The sequence below is a fragment of the Neofelis nebulosa genome, chromosome 18 (assembly GCF_028018385.1).
Source record: "Neofelis nebulosa isolate mNeoNeb1 chromosome 18, mNeoNeb1.pri, whole genome shotgun sequence".
Taxonomy (NCBI): Eukaryota; Metazoa; Chordata; class Mammalia; order Carnivora; family Felidae; genus Neofelis; species Neofelis nebulosa.
The window spans coordinates 6469970-6493394 of NC_080799.1; the positions used below are offsets into that span (position 1 = coordinate 6469970).

At 41.7% G+C, this 23425-nt stretch overlaps 2 protein-coding genes across 6 annotated transcripts in view; one reads left to right on the forward strand and one right to left on the reverse strand.

Annotated features, from left to right (window-relative positions):
• Positions 1-23425, reverse strand: part of ATP5MF (ATP synthase membrane subunit f) — a 57957-nt gene that overhangs the window by 23232 nt on the left and 11300 nt on the right. The window lies entirely within an intron of this gene.
• On the forward strand, positions 4861-16662 carry LOC131501092 (zinc finger protein 501-like). Of its 2 annotated transcripts, XM_058710808.1 has the most exons (5): positions 4861-5083; positions 6456-6625; positions 7129-7226; positions 10510-10636; positions 14340-16662. In XM_058710808.1, the coding sequence occupies exons 2-5, from the start codon at positions 6592-6594 to the stop codon at positions 15551-15553; spliced, it is 1473 nt and encodes a 490-aa protein (XP_058566791.1). In that variant the 5' UTR covers positions 4861-5083; positions 6456-6591; the 3' UTR covers positions 15554-16662. The 2 variants fall into 2 exon arrangements, with proteins under 2 accessions (XP_058566791.1, XP_058566792.1); XM_058710809.1 differs by lacking the exon at positions 6456-6625.

Below are 23425 nucleotides of genomic sequence, written 5' to 3' on the forward strand. Positions count from 1 at the left end.
GGACAGGCCAGAGAACAAAACAGACCAGACTTTCAGGGAAGTACCATTCTCTTTGTATGTCTGACAAGATTTGTACACGTGACAGAAACGACCCAAGAGGGAGGCAAACACCAAGGTGACCACGTGGTGGGGATAGGGACTCTCTTCCAGCTGTTAACACAGAGCGTTCTTGAACTGCACCTTTGAGCAAGACTATGTGGTTGGTTTGTTCTGTTTTAAAAAGAAGGCAATTGCTACCTTTTTCTTTTAAAGAGTAAAATATGTTTACTTGTTTTTTTAATTTATTTTGAGAGAGAGAGAGAGCATGAGTGGGGGAGGGAGCAGAGAGAGGGAGAATCCCTAAGCAGAGAGCCTGACTTGGGCTTGAACCCATGAACTGTGAGATCATGAACTGAGCCAAAATCAAGAGTTGGATGCTTAACTGAGTCACCCAGGTGCCCCAACAACTGAGTACTTAACTATTATTGCACCCTTGTCTCTGAAAGACTAATAGCACCCTACTAAGAAGGCAGAAGAGATATGTTAAATAATGTCACAGAAATCATGGCCTTGGTTGGCACCCAGTTGGGGGAAGAAAACAGTCAGCTGGGGAAAATTTGAACACAACAAACAAAAAGAGTAAATGGGAGAACTGTTGACAAAAATCACCAACCAACTCAAACGTCATGTGGGAGAAGACACTAAGCTCAAACTCAGTCCCCAGGGTACAGTAGGTACAAGCAGGCTCTGTGCTGTCAGTGCAGAGCCCAACAAGGGGCTCTGTCTCGTCAATCATGAGCCAAAATCAAGAGTCGGACACTTAACCGACTGAGTCACCCAGGCGCCCCTTTAATGATATATTCTTTTCTTATACTCACATAAAAAAGGAGAGTAAAATGATGAAGGCATTGCTAGACTCTTCACCTTCAGAATTCTGTTTTTCTGAATCGTTTTCCCACTCAATGTTGTCTGTGCCCATGTTTTCCCATGGTATTTTTCTGGCTACTCTTACCAAGCGTATTGGTAATATGGCATCTCTTAAGTACTCTTAAGTATGCTCCACTGTTGTCTCTGGGATTTTCTTCCATGCTGTTGATATCCATGATGTGGTGACTACTCACCAGTGACACCTGACCAACAATTGTAAGACACTTCTGGATATCAGAGATATGAAAATGTAAAAGAAACCTGCATGTATTAGAATCAGGGGAAACAGTAAAATCTACTTTTTATGAAAAAACTGTGACAACCACTCCTGGATCATTTCTGTGTATATTGTGTGTTCCTTGTCTGTGGTTTTTAGATTCAAGCTGAGAAGTGCCTTCAGTCAGAGTGTATTCACTGTCTTTGTAAGGCTTTATGAACAGTGGTAGTATCATGAGTATCTGCACATCACACTGCAGAAAGATGTCCTGTTAATTTAATCATCTTTATTAAAATTTTGCAGTTAAGCTTTTATTTGTATTTTGTATTTTAAGCTTAAAGGACCTAAAACTGCCTGTTATGATTATGTTGGGGAACATGCTGATGGGAAAATTATTTTCCCTCATTATTTAAAACAAAACAAGATAGGTGTGCCTGGGTGGCTCAGTCGGTTGAATGGGTTGGTCTGACTTTTGACTTTGTCTCAAGTCAGGATCTTACAGTTTGTGGTATTGAACCCCAGTTTGGGCTCCATGCTGACAGCATAGAGCCTTCTTGGGATTCTCTCTCTCCCTGTGTCTCTGCCCCTACCCTGCTCTCTCTCTCAAAATAAATAAACTTAAAAAATAAAACAAAACAAGATAAACAAGCATACATTCATTTGAAAAGTATTGCCCTAAAAGTGCTCAGAAGGCATCTCTGAAGGTATGAGCTAGGTTATGCTATAGAATCAAACAACCTGAAAATTCTCAGTGACAACGAGCAGGGTGTCTTTCCTACTCATGCTGGGTGTCCATGTCTGCACTCCACAACCCAGGCTGATGGAACAGTCTTATATGAGATATTCTAAGTCTCATGGCAGAGGGAAAAGAAATGGCAGACTAGAATCTGACTCTTAAACAGAAAAGGATGGCTCTCTCTCTCAAGGGAAGGTTATTGCAAGTCACAGATCCAAGCCTGAATTCAACTGGGCAGGAAAGTATGGTCCTCTTGCAAGGAGGGGCAGCAAAGATTTTGAACAATAATGTAATAACTCTAGGCGTGGTTAAGATACACCTAAGGAAAGACACCCTTGATGTAATCGGTGCCTCCTTCCACTTCCCAAATGTATATTTTTTAAAATTTTAAACGTTTATTCATTTTTAAGACACAGAGAGAGCAGAGCGTCAGCAGTGGAGGGGCAAAGAGAGAGGGAGACAGAGTCCAAAGCAGGCTCCAGGCTCTGAGCTGTCAGCACAGAGCCCGACGTAGGGCTAGAACTCACTGACCGAGAGATCATGACCTGAGCCAAAGTCGTACACTCAATGGACTGAGCCACCCAGGCGCCCCATTCCCAAATATTTTAGATACTCCATGACTTTGGGATTGAGTACAGGGAAGTTTTATTAGTCAGAATTCTCCTGTGAAACAGGACCCATAGGAAATATATAGATAAAATGTGATTTATGATTAGGGATTGGCTCCTGCAATTGTGGGGCTGAAGTCCCATCTGCAAGCTAGAGATCCAGGAAAGCTGGTAATAGGTTCTAGTCCACGCCTAGAACCAGGGGAGTTAATGGTGTAAATTCCAGTCCAAGTCAGAAGACCCAACAACCAGGGGTGCTAATGTCCAAGGGCAGAAGATGGATGTCTCAGCTCCAGCAGAGAGAGCAAATATGTCCTTCCTCTGTCCTTTTATTCTATTCAGACCCTTGATGGATTGGATGATGCCCACTAGCATTTATGAGAACATCTTTACCAATTCAAATGCATTATAATCTCTTCCAGACACATCCTCACTGACACACCAAGAAATGTTTTACCAACTGTCTTGTCACCCCCTAGTCTTAAAGTAGACGCATAAAATTAACCCAAAGTTGCATTTATTCCTACCTGAAAACCTGTCATTGTTCTGTGAAATAAATGGTGGTGAACTCATTGACTAAGAGAGAGGGCTTGGTCATGAAGTAGAGTTTAGTAAAGCAGTATTTGGAATGGCTGCTCAGAATGGAGTCAGAAGGGGAGACAACCACTTATAAAAGGAGATAGCTATGGATAAACAAAGGGCTGCTAAATTATGCTAGGACCTAGCTGAAGCTGGGATTCATAATCGTGGAATGACATCTTCTCAGCACTCAACTTTGTTGACAAGGATCTGTGCTTGACACTGGGACAGTGATGCACAAAATATGCATCGTCTCTGTCTTCATGGAGCTTACAGTCAAGTAAGGAAGGTATACATTAAAAATGTAGCAGAAAAAAATAAATGTATAATTACACATTGTGGCAAGTCTACAAAGAGAATGAACAAGGTTCTGTGAGAAAATCAATTTGAATTAAGGGGAAGGAGTTCAGGGAAAGCTTCCCTGAAGTGACCTTTGAACTGAAATCTGAAGGATGGTAGAGAGAGATTCTAAATAAAGGGAATGTGTAAAGGACAGCAAAGAATTTGGGATGTGTGAGTTACTAAAAAGCCTATGTAATAGAGGAGTTTCGAGAATGAAAGGAAGATAGTAGCAGGTAATTCGGGATTGGCACAGCCAGATTATACAGGGTTTTATAAATTGTGCTAAGGAGTTTGTCTTATTCCAGAGCAGAGGGAAGTCACTGAAGGGTTCTGAGGAAAGCGACATAAACAGATTTAATTCTCTTCTCTTCTTTTCTTAAATTTAGAGAGAGAGCAGGGGAGAGGCAGAGAGAAGGAGAGACTGAGAATCCCAAACAGGCCCTACACGATCAGCGCGGAGCCTGATGCGGACTGGAACCCATGAACTGCAAGATCATGACCTGAGCTGAAACCGAGTCAGACCCTTAACCAACTGAGCCACCCAGGCGCCCCCCAGATTTAATTCTTTTTATTTTTTTATTTTTTTTTATTTTTGAGACAGAGAGAGAGACAGAGCACGAGCAGGGGAGGGGCAGAAAGAGAGAGGGAGACACGGAATCCAAAGCAGGCTCCAGGCTCCGAGCCGTCAGCACACAGCCTGACACTGGGCTTGAACTCACAAACCGTGAGATCATTACCTAAGCAGAAGTCAGACACTTAACCGACTGAGCCACCCAGGCGCCCCTCCCCAGATTTAATTTTTAAACGTTCATTTTGGCTGTCTTGAATAGAATGGATTGAGAAAGGCACGATTAGATGTGGAGGAACTATTCAGGTGGCTGGTAATTTGGACTGCAAGGACACTTGTGATACAACTGGTTTCTCCTGGTGAAGAACTGGAACTACAGCCTCGAGCCTTTATAAACAGAGAAAAAGAAGTATCTTTCCTCTGGTTGCTCTTTGACTTCCATCCAGTACCAATGTTCATAAACTCCAGGTCGGCACAATCCCCACTTCAAAGCCCAACCTCCCTACTTGCCTTTTTCTCACATCTAACTTTTCCTTGTGAATTCCTTCCTATTCATGTTTATTTTATATCAACCAGGACAATGGCTTCTCACCCCTGCCTGTGGTTTTTACTTATCAGAATACTTTCAACGAAATCACTAGCAGTGAGTTTGCAGACTCGGGGCTTTATTGTAAGAACGAGAAATACTAGGGAAAAAGACTGTGTAACAGGTGTATCCCCACACCACCACCAATTAATAATCCAACACTGAAAATACTTGGAGCTTTTAAACGACAGATTCTCACTGTATTCAGAAAGGAGACCTATCAGATGGGGAAATATCTGCATTTTAAGGTGGACACTGAAGGCCTGCAGTTCTCTCCCCTCGCTCTCCAGAGCCCCCCTCCCTCCCGATGTCCCCCGAGCCCTCTGGGAAGTGGAGTCCTTCCGCCGGGACCCCCGACCTGGCGCGGTCGCCTCCAAGTGCGCAGATGCGACTCCAGACGGAGCCTCAGGCTCGAGCCTTTTGTTCCCCCACAGCTCCGTGTGTCCGGAAAGCGACTCCGTCCTCCCCTCCGTCTTTCCCAGAGCGCAGCCCGGCGGGGACCCGCCTTGTGGCCGGAGCCGAGTGGGCAGCGCGTCCAGGGGTAAGAGAAAGCTGGACCCTGAGGCGCGGGCATCGGCGACCCGCCGGTCCGTGCGCGCGGCTGCAGTGCCTCCCGCAGCAGCCCGGGCCAGGCTCTCAGGTTCCGGCCCGGCGCATAAAGGGCCGGACCCTGCCCTTGTCCTATGCCCGCTCCCCGGTGCTGTGCGTAACCCTCCCGCTTCTCTCCGGCTGGGAGGCAAGCCGGGTCTGAGGCTTTAGTTCTGAGCTAGGAGGCGTCCGGGAAGCGCGGTTGCCCCTAAGCCCTCTGGGAAGTGGAGTCCGGGAGCGTGGAGGGGGCATGGCCGAGCGGGGGACGGTGGGAGCGCGACTGCTCCCGCCGTTTTGGGCCTTAAATCTTGCCACTGCACTAAGAGCCTTAACCTGAACTCCTGGGACAGAAAGAAAAAAAAGTGGGGTCTGTGTCTTACTCATTCCCCAAAGGACGCAGCCTTTGGCTACAAGCCAAGAGTATGCTTCCAAGGGGAAGGATTAAGCCTGCGGTTAAACGGGCACAAACCGCAAGTTCCGTGCCCTTTACAAAGATTGGTCAGGCTCAAGTCCCAAACCACGCATTTCAAGTGCAAGCAGGATACAGTTAATAAATTATTTCTGGTGGGAGTATCAAGATGTGGCAGCCATTCAACAGGATGTGCTGCAGGTGTCTTTTTTGCAAATTCTGTTGAATTTTGTGTCAGCTTGTCCCCTTAGGCTGTACCGACTCGTTTTGTTCTTCCTGGTCATTCAGCCTGGTTTAAAGTTGAGTTTTTCTTCCTTGACATGAGGGAACCCACGTTGTCTGCCAGTTACTGTCTGTCAGTTATTACTGTCAGTTATTACTGAAGTCTTTTGTTTTCGCTCTGACCATGCAAGGGAATCCTGGCCTGTACATTTTCAGGGTCTTTTAAAAAGGTTAGGAATCAGCTGTATACAGGCCCCATCTATCAACTGCCTGTCTCTATGAATAGTAAGGATGAATGAACTGTGGGAGTCCTGCTTGTATAGTTACCTGATGCTATAATCACAGGCTGTTTTATGGCCAGTTGTGTGCTTTAGGGTCTCCTGGGGTGTTTCTGCACAGTCTGGAGCCAGGTGTGAGGCTCACAGTTCACTGCACTCACTGATTCTCTCTTGGTTTTGCCCTGGTTTGGCATATAGTGACTGATATCAGTACTCTAGAGAATGCTCTTCTAGCTGTGGAGACTAATTTAGCCTAAATAATAAAGGTTACAAGCAAAGAAGAATTACTTCTGAGGCCCTAAGACTTAAACATATAGGAATAAGCCTCCTAGGAATAGAGATAGAGAGGAAGATGCTCCAGGGAGCAGGAACCAACTCCAGAGGATGGCAAGCCTAACTTCAAAATCTCTCTCCAGAACTTCAGAGTAGAGTTGAATGATTTTCACAAAGAAGCAGATTATGTATTGTTGGAAAGTCCATGTTTATCTCATCTGAAACAGCGAATAAAGGAGAAATCATAGCAATAACAGGACAAAAAAAGAGAATCTAATCATGGATTATCTGACCATTGAAGCTGAGGAAGAAGGTAAGAATTACAGAAATAAACATGAAGTTTGAAAGTGGGGACAAGTGGAAAAACACCTTTGATGAGAATTAAAAGGTTAGATGCCCCTGCATGAAAGGAAATGGAAGCAGACATGTCCCCAAGTAGAGAAACTCAGTAAGCTACCAGTTTTGGAAATCACTAAGCAGGCTCCTTGTGACACATTCTCCAGTCCCATTTTCCTCTTCCAGCACTCCTGTGCCCATCCACATTCCCTCTGCAGCCATGGAAGAGAGAATATTCCATTTTCCACCCCCTGTTAGGCTATTATAAAAGGTTGATGTATTGTGGGTCTATAAGCTTAGCTTTTTGGGCAAGAGACTTTCACTTTATCGTCTTATTGTACCCTCATCCCACCTTTTTGAGTGAAGTCAAGTGGGCCCTGTGCATACAATTTACCTGGCTTGTGATAACTTTTGTCCTAATGAATTTGGAAGTGGGGAAATAGAGCTTACCTCCTTCATAGCTTTTTCTTCTCCCTCTAGTCCTTCCAGCCATTACTACCGAGGATGCTTCTCTGCCCCAAAAACAGAACACGGAAGAAATGGAACCCACTGTTGAGCTCCTTCCTGTTGAGTTCCAGGCAAGTCTTTGATTTCCTCATATGAAATCTTAGCTTGGAGTTCACAGTGTGTCATTTGCTTTTTTCATCTTGCTTTGGAGGTCCACGGCAATCCCAACTAGAGAACTGAACCAAAGTAATTTTTCTTTGAAGACTTGAAGGTCTGGGGAGAGCTCAGGCTTGAGCACTGATTTTGGTAGTAGTCTGTGTGAACAGTATTTTAAATCACAAAACTAAGGGAATAGAAAAGAGATGAGATTTTATGACTGAGCTCTCCAACACTGTGAGATCAAGGAGATGAAGAGGAACCAGCAAAGGATACTGAGAAGATGTGGCCAGTGTGGCCAGTGAGGTAGGAAGTCAGAAGTTTGGCATCCTGGTAAACAATTGGAGAAAGTGTTTAAAAGGAGCAGGGAGTGATCAGCTTTTAAATGCTGCTGCTAAGTCAAGTAAGATGAGGCCTGAGAATTGACCATTGGATTTAAAAATATGAAGATCACTGGTCACTGCCAAGAACAATGTCATGGAGTTGTAGGAATGAAAGCCTGATTGGAAAGGGTTCAGAAGAGAATAGGAGAGAAGTTGGAAGCAGGGATGACTGACAGCCATTTTGGAGAGTTTTACACTAAAGCAGAGGACAGAAATAGAGTGATAGCGGGAAGCAGTAGCAAGACCAAAGAGGGTTTTTATTTTTTATTTTTTTAAGATGGGAGAAATAACAGGTTGCTTATAGCTTATAACAACTGAGCTCTGGGGAACTCTAACATTTAGAGCCACTTTTCAAACATAGCTTCATTTATTTTAAACAAGAAATCATGTGAGTTAGGAGTGATGTTTATTTCACAGTAAAACTGAGGCTCACAGCGGCTCCTGGCTGGCTCAGTCAGTGGAGCATGCGATTCTTAATCTCAGGGATGTAAGTTTGAGACCCACGTTGAGTGTAGAAATTACTTAAACATAAAATCTTGTGGGGGTGCCTGGGTGGCTCGGTTGGGTGGCCGCTTTTGGCTCAGGTCATGATCTCATGCTTTGTGGGTTCGAACCCCACGTCAGGCTCTGTGCTGACAGCTCAGAGCTTGGAGCTTCCTTTGGATTCTGTGTCTCCCTCTCTCTGCCCCTCCCCTGCTCACACTCTGTCTCAAAAATAAATAAACGTTAAAAAAATTTTTTTTAGGGGCCTCTGGGTGGCTCAGTAGGTTAAGCGTCCAACTTCGGCTCAGATCATGAAATCATGGTTCGTGAATTCGAGCCCTATGTTGGGCTCCGTGCTGACAGCTCAGAGCCTGGAGCCTGATTGGGATTTTGTGTCTCCCTGTCTCTCTGCCCCTCCCCCACTCATGCTCTGTCTCTCAAAAATAAATAAAAAACATAAAAAAATTATTTTTAAATCAGTAAATCCAAAATACATACATACATACATACATACATAAATAAAAAGTAAATTTCAGGTGCCTGGGTGGCCCAGTTGGTTAAGTATCCGACTCTTGATTTTGGCTCAGGTCATGATCTCACAGTTCCTGAGACTGAGCCCTTTGCTGGGCTCTGTGCTGACAGCATGAAGCTTACTTAGGATTCTCTCTCTCCCCCTCTCTCTGCCCCTTCCCCATTCATGTGCATAAGCTCTTTCTCTCAAAATCAGTAAATAAACTTAAAAAACATAAAATCAGTAAATCTACTCATTCAGAACAACTGCAATTACTAAAAGATAACTAGATAAATCTAAAAGTCATGACCCTAGTACAGAGAAGGAAGAACAGCATGACTGTCTGTATACATTCAGGATATCAAGCAGAAGTTCTATAAAATCTCAGAATATTTCAGGAATCAGTATAAATTACATATCTGAGACTTACCCCATCTACAACAACTAAGTGCAATTAGTAATTGACATTTGGTTGTCATTCAGTGGTTAAATTTTTTTTATTTTTATTTATTTATTTTTCTTTTTTGACAGAGAGAGAGACAGAACACGAGCAGGGGAGGGGCAGAGAGAGAGGGAGACACAGAATCCAAAGCAGGTTCCAGGCTCTGAGCTGTCAGCACAAAGCCCGACGCGGGGGCTCAAACCCATGGACCGTGAGATCATGACCTGAGCTAAAGTCCGACGCTCAACTGACTGAGCCACCCAGACAACCCCCAGTGGTTAATTTATATTAGATTTATTTAGTAAAATATGTGAGAGACAGAAAAATATAGGAAAGAGGATAGCTTTGCTATCAAATCACTATGTTGTACACCTGAAACTAATATACTTTATGTCAACTATACTTGAATTTAAAGAAAGAGTATATGGGGTGCCTGGGTGGCTCAGTTGATTGAGCGTCTGACTCTTTTAAAATTTTTTTTTTTTGTTGTTAACGTTTATTTATTTTTGAGACAGAGACAGAGCATGAACGGGGGAGGGTCAGACAGAGAGGGAGACACAGAATCGGAAGCAGGCTCCAGGCTCTGAGCCATCAGCCCAGAGCCAGACGCGGGGCTCGAACTTACGGACCGTGAGATCGTGACCTGAGCTGAAGTCGGACGCTTAACCGACTGAGCCACCCAGGTGCCCCGAGCGTCTGACTCTTGATTTCACCTCAGGTCATGATCCCAGGGTCAGGGGATTGAGCCCCACATCAGGCTCTGCTCTGAGCATGGAGCCTCCCTAAGATTCTTTCCCTCTGCCCCTCTCTCCTACTCATGCTCTTCTTTCTAAAGTAAAGTAAAATAAAATGAAATGAAATGAAATGAAATAAAATATGTTGTTCCGTTAAAAAAAAAAAAAAGAACCAAAAGAGTATAGCTTTGGAGCCAGACTGTCTGGGTCCAGATGTCATATCTGATCCTCACATCTGTAAATACTGTTAATAATAGTACTTATCTCATGAAGTTATCATTACAAGAGGTAGTTCAAAGTGCTCAGCACATAGAAAATATAAGTGTTAGCTGTTATTATTTTCCCTAATACAGACTAATACATAGAAATCTTAGACTGTTCCATTAAAATAAAGGTTTAACCGTCATACTAAAAAATACTGTCTCTTATAGATTGTTCTCCTCCCCAAGTTCTATAAGAATATGCTTGTTCTTGGGGCGCTTGGGTGGCTCAGTCAGTTGAGCGTCTGACTTCGGCTCAGGTCATGCTCTCACGGTCCATGGGTTCAAGCCCCACATTGGGCTCTGTGCTGACAGCTCAGAGCCTGGAGCCTGCTTCCGATTCTGTGTCTCCTTCTCTCTCTACCCTCCCCCACTTGTGCTCTGTCTCTCTCTATCAAAAATAAATAAACATAAAAAAAATTAAAGAATATGCTTGTTCTTCCAGGAATTGGTGACAGTCAAGGATGAGGAAATGGACTTCAGTCATGTGGAGGAAGAAGAGCTGAATTCTGCCCAAAGGTACATGGGCATTGATATGAAAGTGGAGAATTGTGGGAGCCTGGTATTTTGGGGTAAGGAAATTATTTTGTAATGCAAACTGCTTACTGGGACATAAACTTCCTCTATAACTCATGGCATCTAAAATGCCATAGTTTTGCTTAAAATCCAGAAAGCCCTGATCTCCTAGGAGATCCCTGGTCACTCTGGGCTCAGAATTGGGCTTTTTTTTTCTCTTTTGGCAAGTAAAAGTTTACATTTCTGGTATTGAAAAAAGATAGCTTTATTACATTTTATAAATCTTAAAAATTATAGTAACCAAAACAGAGTGGTACTGGTATAGATGTAAATCGATAGAACAGAATAGATAGTCCAGAAATAGACCTGCACATATGTGGTCAATTTTTTTTTTTTGCAATCATTCATTTTATCTTTTTTTTTTTTTTTTAAGGAATAGAATTTAGTGTCTCTTATGTTTTGTCTCCCTTTCTGTTTTTTATCTTAATTTTCACTTCCTTTTCCCTGTGTTCATCTGTTTTGTTTCTTGAATTCCACATGAGTGAAATCATGTATTTGTCTTTCTCTGACTTATTTTACCTAGCATAATATACTCTATTTCCATCCGTGTTGTTGCAAATGGCAAGATTTCATTCTTTTTGGTTGCCAAGTAATATTCCATTGTATATATATACCACATCTTCTTTATCCATTCGTCATTTGATGGACATTTGGGCTCTTCCCATAATTTTGCTATTGTCAATAGTGTCGCTATAAACATTGGGGTGCATGTGCTCCTTCAAATCAGCATTTTTGTATCCTTTGGATAAACACCTAATAGTGTAATTGCTGGGTTATAGGGTGTTCTATTTTTAATTTTTTGAGGAACCTCCAAACTTTTCCAGAGTGGCTGCACCACGAACTGCAAGATTATGACCTGAGCCGAAGTCAGACGCTTAACCAACTGAACTACCCAGGCACCCCATATAGTTGGATTTAAATCTTACATATAGCTACTTGTCTGCTATTTGTTCCATCTATTCCTTATTCATTTTTCTTTCTTTTTTTTTTTTTTTTTTAATTTTTTTTTTCAACGTTTTTTATTTTTATTTTTGGGACAGAGAGAGACAGAGCATGAACAGGGGAGGGGCAGAGAGAGAGGGAGACACAGAATCGGAAACAGGCCCCAGGCTCCGAGCCATCAGCCCAGAGCCTGACGCGGGGCTCGAACTCACGGACCGCGAGATCGTGACCCGGCTGAAGTCGGACGCTTAACCGACTACGCCACCCAGGCGCCCCTCATTTTTCTTTCTTTTTCACTTTTTTGGTTGCATATTTTTTTTTACTCTATTTTATATCCACAATTAGCTTACCATTAAACCTTATTTAAAGTTCTTTTAATGGTTGTCCTAGAGTTCCCAAATGCTTCTTTAATTAATCACAGTTATCTATTTTTAAAATTTATTTATTTTGAGAGAGAGAGAGAGCAGAGGAGGGGCAGAGAGAGAGAGAGAATCCCAGGCAGGCTCTGTGCTGTCAGCGCAGAGCCCAATGCAGGGCTCGAATTCACAAACCATGAGATCATGACCTGAGCCAAAACCAAGAGTTGGACGCTTAACCAACTGAGCCATGCAGGTACCCCAGTCACAGTATATTTTTATTATTTTTTAATTTCTCTTATTTTTTTTAATTTTTAAAATGTTTATTATTTTTGAGAGAGAGAGAGAGACAGAGAGCAAGCAGGGAAGGGGCAGACAGAATCGGAAGCAGGCTCCAGGCTCTGAGCTGTCAGCATAGAGCCCGATACAGGGCTCAAACTCATAGACCACAAGATCATGACCTGAGCTGTAGTCGGCAGCCCAACTGACTGAGCCACCGAGGCACCCCAATCACAGTATATTTTTAAAGAGTAATATACCAGGGGCACCTGGGGGGCTCAGTCGGTTAAGCGTCCCACTTCAATTCAGGTCATGATCTCACAGTTCCTGAGTTTGAGCCCCACACCGAACTCTCTACTGTCAGCACAGAGCCTGCTTCAGATCCTCTGTCTCCCTCTCTTTCTGCACCTCCCCTGCCAAAAATAAGTAAACATTTATTAGAAAGAAAAAGAATATTATACCACATCATGTCTGGTATAAGAACCTTACTTCTGGAGACTTCTAATTCCTCTCTCCCATCTTTTGTATAATTGTTCTCGTGCATTTTACCTTTACATACACTATAAAATCACAATATATTGCTACCATTTTTGTTTGACAGTCAATTATCTCTTAGAGTAATTAAAAATAAGAAAAAAAGTGGGGGTGGACCCTGGGTGGCTCAGTTGGTTAAGCTTCTGACTTCGGCTGAGGTCATGATCTCAAAGTTCATGGGTTTCAGCCCAGTGTCGGCTCTGGGCTAAAAGCTAAGAGCCTAGAGCCTGCTTCAGATTCTATGTTTCTCTCTCTCTCTGCCCCTCCCCTGCTCATGCTCTGTCTCTCTCAAATAAACATAAAAAATTTTTTTAGTAAGAAAAAAATTAATTTTGTATCTATTTTCATTTATGCCATTGTCAACACTATTCACTTTTTATATTGATCAGGGGTTGGCAAACTCTCTCTATAAAGGACCAGATGGTAAACATTCTCTGCTTTGTGGGCCATATACTCTTTGGCAATTAGTTAACTTTGCCATTGTAGCATGAAGGCAGCCATAAACAATATGTAAACAAGTGAGAGTGGCCAGATTTGGTCTGTGGTGGGTCAGTTTGGCCCATTGATACAAGTTTTTGACTTGTATCAATCACCTTCTGCCTATAAGAGCATTTCTTTCTTTCTTTGTTAATCCAAGTTAGTTAACATATAGTGTAATAATGATTTCAGGAATAGAATTTAGTGGCTCATCACTTACATATAATACCCAGTGCTCATCCCAAAAAGTGCCCTCCTTAATGCCTATCACCCATTTAGCCCATCTCCTCACTCACCTCCCCTCCAGCAACCCTCAGTTTATTCTCTGTATTTAAGCATCTCTTATGGTTTGCTTCCCTGTTTTTATCTTATTTTTGCTTCTTTTCCCCTATGTTGATCTGTTGTGTTTCTTAAATTCCACATATGAGTGAAATCATATGATATTTGTCTTTCTCTGACTTATTTCTAGGGGACTGGAGGGAACTATTTAAAAAGTCAAAAGTGTTGTTTCTGGGTGATTATTATAAATGATTTTTTTTGTCTTGTACTTTTTCAAAACTGTCTAATCTCAACCTGTGTTTTCATCTTTCCACCCTTCTCTAGATGTTTTATATTAACATTTATTCTCATCCCACCTGCTTATATCCTCCTTTCTGGTTAGTCTGCTCAGTTTTCCACTCTCTTAAGTACAGCATCCTCATTGTCCTTTTATTGTGCCTTATATTACTCATTCTCCCATCTCTGTTATTTTCTGACACTTCCTCTGCCACTGCCAGGAAGTGCTTTCTGAAAACATTCTAATAAACATGTTTAATAAGCATCATTTTTGGGGTTGCCTAGGTGGCTCAGTTGGTTGAGCATCTGATTCTTGGTTTCAGCTCAGGTCATGATCTCACGGTTGTGGGATCAAGCCTCACGCTGGGCTCTGCGCTGACAGCAAGGAGCTGTCTCTCCCTCTCTGCCCCTCTCTCTGGATCTTTCTTTCTCTAAAAATAAATAAACACTTTTTCAAAAGCATCATTTTTGTTTTATTTTCTTCTTGCTAACTCAGCAGTTTTCTTTCTCTCATCACAGAGAAAACAAAAATACGTGTACTTTTTATTTATTTCAGATTCCGAATCTATACCTGAAACTAAAGAATCTTTTTCAAAGCAAGAACTTTATGAAGAAGTGTCCTCCGAAAGAGAGCTGATAATAGAAAGACTTAAAAAGGTTGAGGCCTGGGACTCCAGATTGATAGAAGCCTGGCAATGTGAAGGCACATTAGAAAGGCAGCAAGGAAACCAGAAGGAAAATTTAAGGGAAGCCATAATTAAACACAACAAAACCACTGTGGAGGATTGTAATGAAATTGGGGAAAGTTCAAACCCAATCAAACATCGAAATATTTACTCAGTGAAAAAGCCTTGGAAGTGCAATGAATGTGGGAAGTTCTTCAGTTACTACTCAGCCTTTATCCTACATCAGAGAATTCATACTGGAGAGAAGCCTTATGCATGTACTGAGTGTGGAAAGGCCTTCAGTCGGAGCTCATCACTTATTCAGCATCAGAGAATTCACACGGGAGAAAAACCTTACGAGTGTAACAAATGTGGGAAAGCCTTCAGTCATCGGTCAGCCCTCATTCAGCATCATATCATTCACACTGGAGAAAAGCCCTATGAGTGCAATGAATGTGGGAAAGCCTTCAACCAAAGCACATATCTTATTCAACACCACAGAATCCATACTGGAGAGAAACCCTATAAATGCAAGGAATGTGGGAAAGCTTTCAATGATACTTCATCCCTAATTAAACATCAAAGAGTTCATACTGGAGAAAAACCTTATGGATGTAAAGAATGTGGGAAAGCCTTTAGTGACAGGTCGGGCCTCACTCAACATCGGAGAACTCATACAGGGGAAAAGCCATATGAATGCAGTGAATGTGGGAAAGCTTTCAGCTACTGTTCAGCTCTTATTCAACATCAAGGAACCCATACTGGGGAGAAACCTTACAAATGTAACGAATGTGGGAAAGCCTTCAGTGATCGCTCAGCTCTCATAAGACACCAAAGAATTCATACTGGGGAGAAACCTTACAAATGTAAAGAATGTGAGAAAGCCTTCAGCCAGAGCTCATCTCTTACAAAGCATCTGAGAACTCATACTGGAGAGAAACCATATAAATGCAGTGGTTGTGACAAAGCCTTCAGTCAGAGTTCATCTCTTATTCAACATCAGAAAACCCATACAGGAGAAAAACACTACAGATGTAAGAAATGTGAGAAAACCTTCAGTGTGCATTCAGCCTTTTATCAACATAAAGAAATTCATGATGAATAGAATGCAGTAAATTCATGAAATAGTTATGTATTCTTGGGGCACCCAGCTGGCTCAATAAGGCTGGCTCAATGCAATTCTGGATATTGGGGTCATGAGTTCGAGTCCCATGTTGGGCAGAGTTTACTTAAAAAAAGAAAAAAGAGGGGCACCTGGGTGGCTCAGTTGGTTAAGCATCCGACTTCAGCTCAGGTCATGATCTTGCACTCCATGAGATTAAGCCCTACATCAGCTCAGAGCCTAGAGCTTGCTTCAGATTCTGTGTCTCCCTCTCTCTCTGCCCCTTTCCTGCTGGCACTCTTTCTCTCTTAAAAGTAAACATTAAAAAAAGAAAAAGAATTATGTATTCTCTACTGATCATGTAGACCTGTGTTCTAAATATTACAGGGTACTACAAAAATGTATGAGGCTGCATCATGCAAAAAATAGCTCTCTTCCTTGAAATGGTATTAGGTATGGGAAGAGGACAAGAGGTATAGTAACAGAACCCAAGAAGCTGAAGAGTGGAGAATTCCTAGGGGAGCACAGAAGGAGAAGTTCTGGTTAAGTCAGAGAAAAGAGATTAAGGAGCTAAGCATCTAATATCAGTAGAAAAACTAATCCAAGCAGCAGACTTAACAGTACTTGAGGCTGATGGCTCTCTAAATAGTAGTTTCAACCTGAAGCCAAGTGTGGAGGATCAGGATCCCAAAGAGGAAAATCACCAGGATGTTTCTCTAGGAAAAAAAAGAGGAAGAAAAATATCTAAGCCTAGGAAATCCTCCTTTTCTCTGTCCCTGCACTCCACTTGTTCACTTGAACATTTGCAAACATTTACACCATTGCTTATTAATCCTGGGTGTACACTGAAATCATCTGAAAAATACCTGGGTCTCAGTCCTAGAGATTCTGATTAAATTTGGCCTGGGGTGTAGCCTGGGCATCAGGAATTTAAAAACTCCTCAGGTAGTTCCAATATGCAGCCAAGATTAAGAACCACTGATCTAGGCTCTTAGTGCACAAGGATCAAGTCAATAAGGAAGGATAATAACAACCCACGTTCATTCTCGGGAGCTCTCTGTGTCCTTGTTTCTGCCTTTTCTTTCTCTTGCCAATGATATAATGTCATCTTTTCTTTTACCTGACATTGGATCCTTTTGTTTGGTCCTTTTCTGTTTTCTCTGACTTTGTGTAAATTGAGCTGCCTGATCCTAACTTCTGCTCTGGCCCCTTACCCTTGCTAAATGTGCTCTTTTAAGCCTGCTTAAAGCTTTCTCAACCTCTTCTGCCCACAAGGATCATATATTGTGCTTGCTACCCATGGGCCGATGGTGGCAAATATTAACCATAAGAAACAAGAGGAGAACCTAAAGACCAAAATCAGGAGTGGAGACAGGGTGACTGGAAGGGAACTTCAAAGGGTTAAACTTTTGACTCCAACTGTATAGTTTGTATCTTAGAATTTCCTGAAACTATAATAAAATTTGTGTGCACGAATTAATACTGAACTTCAAGGGATGTAGGTGGAAGGAAAGGTCAATAAAAAGTGTTTCTACATTTAGTATGACAAACAGTAGTAATGCTAAAGAGATTACGAGAAATTACAGATGATACTGTAATCCCTAAAGAATACCCATTAAATAATAATGCAAGTAGAGGAATTAAATCACATATTTAAAAATGTTTAACCCTAGGGGTGCCTGCTGGCTTAGTCAGGGAGCATGCGACTCTTGGGGTTGTGAGTTTGAGTCCTACACTGGGTGTAGAGATTACCTAAATAAATAAAACTTAAAATGTTTAACCCAGAAGAAGGCAGGAAAGGAGGAAGAGAGACACAGAACAAATTGTAAACAGGCAGCAAACTGGGAGACCTAAGTTCAACCATATCAGCAATTGCATTAAACATAAAAGAAACACTCCAAATAAAACTGACAGGTTGTCAGACTGAATAAAGAATGACCCAACTATATCTAAAAGAGGAACACTTTAAATACAGAAACACAGGTGAACATTCAAGAGATAAAGATACACAATGAAAACACTAATCATAAGAAAGCTGGATATGTTAATATCCCATATAATAGAATTCAAGAAGGTATCATCATAAACAGGACATTTTATAATGATAAAATGGTCAATTCATCAAGGTTGGTAAATCTTATAATGTGTAACTATGTTACAGATGTGGCGTGTTAATATTATAAATAAGATCATTTTAAGTTTACTAATATAATATGTGCCTAATATCAGGGCTTCCAAAATCACAAAGTAAAAACTGACAGAACTAAATTTTAAGAAAGAACAATCCACAATTTTATAATTGGAAATTATAACACTCCATTCTCAGCAGCTGATAGAATATCTAGACAACAAACATTAAAGATTTAGAAGAGCTGAACAATATGTCTATATTGTCTACCGTCTTGAATTGAATGGCATATATGCTTTATAGAACACACAAGGAACATGCAGCAACTTCAGAGTGCACATTCCCTTCAAGTGCACATGAAATGTTCAAGTTAGATTGTACATTGGGCCTTAGAGCAAGGCTCAGTAAATTTAAAGGACTTAGAATATTCTCTACTACATTTGATGAAAGTAGAGATCAATAAAAATAAGAGGAGGGGTGGGGCGCCTGGGTGGCTCAGTCAGTTAAGTATTCGACTTCACCTCAGGTCATGATCTCACGGTCTGTGAGTTCGAGCCCCGCGTCGGGTTCTGTGCTGACAGCTCGGAGCCTGGAGCCTGCTTCGGATTCTGTGTGTGTCTCTCTCTCTGCCCCTCCCCTGCTCCTGCTCTGTCTCTCTCTGTCTCAAAAATAAATTTAAAAAAATGAGCAACAACAAAAAAATAGGAGGGGTGCCTGGGTGGCTCAGTGGGTTAAGCATCCAACTTTGGCTCAGGTCATGATCTCACAGTTTGTGGGTTCGAGCCCTGCATCGGGCTCTGTGCTGACAGCTCAGAGCCTGGAGCCTGCTTTGGATTCTGTGTCTCCTTCTCTCTCTTCCCCTCCCCAACCTGTGCTCTGTCTCTCTCTGTCTTTCAAAAATAAATAAATGTTACCAAAAAAAAAAAAAGGTTGAGGGGCATCCGGGTGGCTCAGTCAGTTAAGCCTCTGACTCTTGATCTCAGCTCAGGTCATAATCTCACTGTTTGTGAGTTCCAGCCCCGCATCGCATTCTGCATTGATTGCGCAGAGCCTGCTTGGGATTCTGTCTCCCCTTCTCTCTAACCCTTGCCCGCTTGTGCTCTCCCTCTCTCAAATAATAAACTTAAAAAAAAAAAAAAAAAAAGGTTGAAAGTCCATCATCTCAGTTTCCACTGAAAGACTAAAAGTGGAAGCAAATTTAAACACAAAGTAAAAGAAAATAGGGGCGCCTGGGTGGCGCAGTCGGTTAAGCGTCCGACTTCAACCAGGTCACGATCTCGCGGTCCGTGAGTTCGAGCCCCGTGTCAGGCTCTGGGCTGATGGCTCAGAGCCTGGAGCCTGTTTCCGATTCTGTGTCTCCCTCTCTCTCTGTCCCTCCCCCGTTCATGCTCTGTCTCTCTCTGTCCCAAAAATAAATAAAAAACATTAAAAAAAAAAACTTAAAAAAAAAAAAAAAGAAAATATATGATAAAGAGAAGAAATTTTAAAGTACAAAGCAGATACACAATAAAATCAACAAAGGCAAAGGTTGGTACTTTGTGTATGGCTACTTTTACAAACAACAGAAAACTGGGAGAGTACACAAGAAAATTATATGTAGCCATTGGAGGGAGTGAAGTGAATGGAGCAGGGGTAGAGTGCCACCCTCTACTGTATTTTGTTTTGATTTTTGAGTCACTCAAAAAATTTTAGTATCCATCTAGTACTATTCTAAGCCATATTGGATCCTGAAGCAAAAAGAAACATATATGCCCCTATATACACTTATCAAAATATCTTCCCGTGATTTGAATCAGATTGGAAAAGTTAATAAAAGCTCCATAATTAAGAAAAAATGACTATAGAGGCACCTGGCTGGCTCAGTCAGTAGAGCATGTGATTCTTGATCTTGGGGTTGTGAGTTTGTGCCCCTTGCTGGGCATCAAGTTTACTTAAAAAATAAAAATATAGATAGATAGATAGATAGATAGATAGATAGATAGATAAAAATGACCAAAAAAATGACAACCTGTACAGAGTGGGATGTGATGGCTTCATGGTCCAGGAACCATGAGCTGATTAGAAATAACTTCCAAATTCACAATAATCCTGGATTATAAAACAAGCAAACAACAATTTGTCTTATCTAAAAGTCTGATATTTTGTTTTTCATGGACTTTTTTGCATTAATTTTGATTTAGAAAATATTGCATTAAAACATTATTTCTCTTGATTACTGAGTTTTTTGGTGCCTCTTAAACTTTGCATCCAAGGTGATTCCTTCATTTGCCTCACCCTGATCCCTGCCCTGAACATATTAGATGGGATCATCTGGAGCTGGAGAGCTGGCATGGAGGAGATTCAGTGATTTTCATCACGCCCAAAGAAAGCAAAGACTCTTTGTGGACATATTTCTTTAAAGACTCATGGGGCACTTGGGTGGCTCAGTAGAATGGGTGTCTGACTTCGTCTCAGGTCATGATCTCACAGCTGGTGAGTTCGAGCCCCGAGTTGGGCTCTCTGCTGTCAGCGCAGAGCCCTCTTTGATTCCTGTCTCCCCCTCTCTCTCTGCTCCTCCCCAACTCATGCTTTCTGTCTCAAAAATAAACAAAAACATTTTTAAAAAAACCTCATTAAAAGACTGTAAAGATATGAGTAGATTTTAGGAAATTCTAAAACTTGATTTGTATTTTTGTTGTTGTTGTTGTTGTTGTTTACTAAGAATCACAGCTTGGTGTTACTGGGCAATTTGGGTTTTCTTCTTTGTGACTGAGGAAATCAACAGAGACATCCATCGGTTACCCAATCTCACTCTAGGATTTTCCATCTGGAGGTCTGGAAGCTTCATCTCAGGGGCCCTTCAGGGAACCACATGCCTCCTGACAGGGTCCAAAAACCCAATATCCAACTACAGTTGCTGAGCTCACGCTCCTATCCCTGCTCCACCTGGGGACCTCAGTTGGCGCTGTCCATACATACCCATGGCAAGATTGCTGGAACTATACAGATTAACTCAGGTGAGTGATTAAAAAGCTCATTTTCATTTTATCACCCTTTACCCACCAATCTGAACAACCTCCTTGCAGTTTCAACCCAAAGTCACAGTGCAGTCCCCCTCAAAATGTAAAGGAGCACACAGGCATTCCTCCTCATTCAGCAAACATTTTCCCGTGACCCTGTTTCCTCATCAGTACAATGAGGAAAACAATAGCACCTACTTCACAGAGTTGTTATGTGGATGCTGTAAATTAATTCATGTAAAGCGCATGAGATAGTCCCTGAAACACAGGGAAATCCTCAATAAATGCAAGATATTACCTATTAGTTTTGGTCATTATATAAACTTTTAATAAAAATACATGAGGGGCAGGGCACCTAGGTGGCTCAGTCGGTTAAGTGTCCGACTCTTGATTTCGGCTTTGGTCATGATCCCAGGGTTGTGGGATGGAGCCGTGCGTTGAGCTCCACACTGAGTATGGAGCCTGCTTGAGATTCTCTCTCTCTCTCTCTCTCTCTCTCTCTCTCTCTCTCTCTCTCCCCTCCTCTTCCCCCACTTGCGCTCTCCCTCAAGAAAAAAAAATAAAAATACATGAATGATTTTAAGGGATTCTCAACCATTGCTGAAGAAATAAAATGCATCATTCAGATAACCAGAAAAGTGGCTGGTGATAACTTTGTTCACAGTTTCAAGGAAGAAATGAAAAGTTTTGAGACTCATGGGAATTAACTGAGAGCCATGGGAAAACACCAAAACGAAGTTCAAGGAAATAATTAAACTGTTCTACAAGAGAACAAGATATTGATGAACAGAAGATGTTCAAGCTAGCTAGAGCCTAGAATCTTCATGTATTTGCTGAAAAGAGCTGAGTAGTAAATAACTTAAATGATTTGAGTATAGTCCCCCTCGAGAATGATATACTGTACATTACTGCATATATTTTACATATATACATATTTGCTGTGTACAAGTGTTCATGCAAAATCACATATTTTGGATAAGGTAAAGGATTTTACAGGAATACTTGTGAAGTCATTTGATTCATCTCACCATCTAAATTCAGAACCTATCCTCCACCTAAGGTGTATTTTCACAGTAAATAGAATATTTGGGAAATAATAAGATAACTGGTTTGACTGGATTTTGACAGAAAAGGCATGATTCATACTGAGAGGATCCTGGACATTAGGATAAGAAATAGGGACTTTAGAGGCACCGGGGTGGTTCAGTCGGTTGAGCGTCCGACTTCAGCTCAGGTCATGATCTCACAGTTCATGAGTTCAAGCCCTGCATTGGGCTTTGTGCTGACAGCTGGGAGCCTGGAACCTGCTTCAGATTCTGAGTTTCCCTCTCTCTCTACCCCTCTCCTGCTCATGCTCTGTCTCTCTCAAAAATAAACATTAAAAAAAATAGGGACTTTATTTGGGGGGCTTGGTTATCTAATGAGTTTTTTTCTTTTTCCTAAGCACAGAGATGACAATGGTGAAATATTATATGGTAGAACACCAGTTGCCCAGAATTTCTGGGGATGTAGCTGTTCCAAATTTATAAAATCATAATCATAATAATTGTTTCGGCTTCAACATCACGTGCACCTACCCTCACTGGTTTAGATCTTGTGAGAAACTACAACAGCCCTGGAAATGCCCTCCCTCTGCACTCCTGATTATGACCACCGCTTTCCTCTTAGGCAGGTCTATGGGAGGAAGGGATACAATCTGAGGGATGTGGAACCACATCAGCTACATGTCTGATCGTCAAGGGGCAAAGGCATTGCTATAGCGCAATAGAAACAATGGGGAAATCTATCGATTCCAATCATGTAGTTTGAATCAAGAGATGACTTTTAATGCAAAGCTGTGTTAGCTGCTCTGAAGCTATTTTAGTCATTTCATAAATGCTCTGGTTTTTTCTTAAACTGTAATTTCTCTGTAAATTGGTTAGTCCATCCCTGGACTATCAAGAATACAAAATAAGATTTATTTACTTTATTATTTTCTTTTTAGATTTGTTTATTTTGGTTTTACTTTATTTTAGAGAGTGCTAGCAGGGGAGAGGGGCAGCAGGAGAGGGAGAGAGAGATAATGGGAGAGAGAAAGAGAGAGAGAGAGAGAGAGACAAAGAGAATCTCAAGCAGGCTCCATGCCCAGCACAGAGCCTGAGGAGGGTTTCGATCCCTTGACTCTGGGACCATGACCTGAGCTGAAATCAAGAGTTGGACACTCAACTGACTGAGCTACCCAGGCGCCCCTAGATTTGTTTACTTTAAATGTGTATTTAAATTAAATACAGAAAGTAGCCAAACAAAAGAACCGTCTGTTCCTTAGTATCAGGGATACGTTTGCCTTTAATGTTGGGAATTAAACTCTAAGAGGTCTGCTCTAGTTGAACCTAGATTACATTGCCTCCTCTGCCCAGGAGTTTAGGGAGAAATTATTTCCAAGGGCTGAGAATTGCCCCACCTTTATTTAGAAAGTAAATAAACTGGAGAGAACAATTTACATGTATGTTACGATTTGGTATAGAAACATCATCATACATGTCAAAACTTTAAATGTAAGGATAGGTTTCAGTATTCCTTCTATACGCTTCTGTCAGGATTCGCTTCTGATTTATGAAAAAGATGTGTTCACTTTCTGGGTCAGTTATGTACCCACTGGAGTCTGTCTCAGTAATGAGACTCCTTTTCTGCAGAGGACACTAGTGACCAATCCTGGGCCCAGGGAATGACCCTACTTTAAATGGATCTGAGTGGGCATTGTGACTCAAG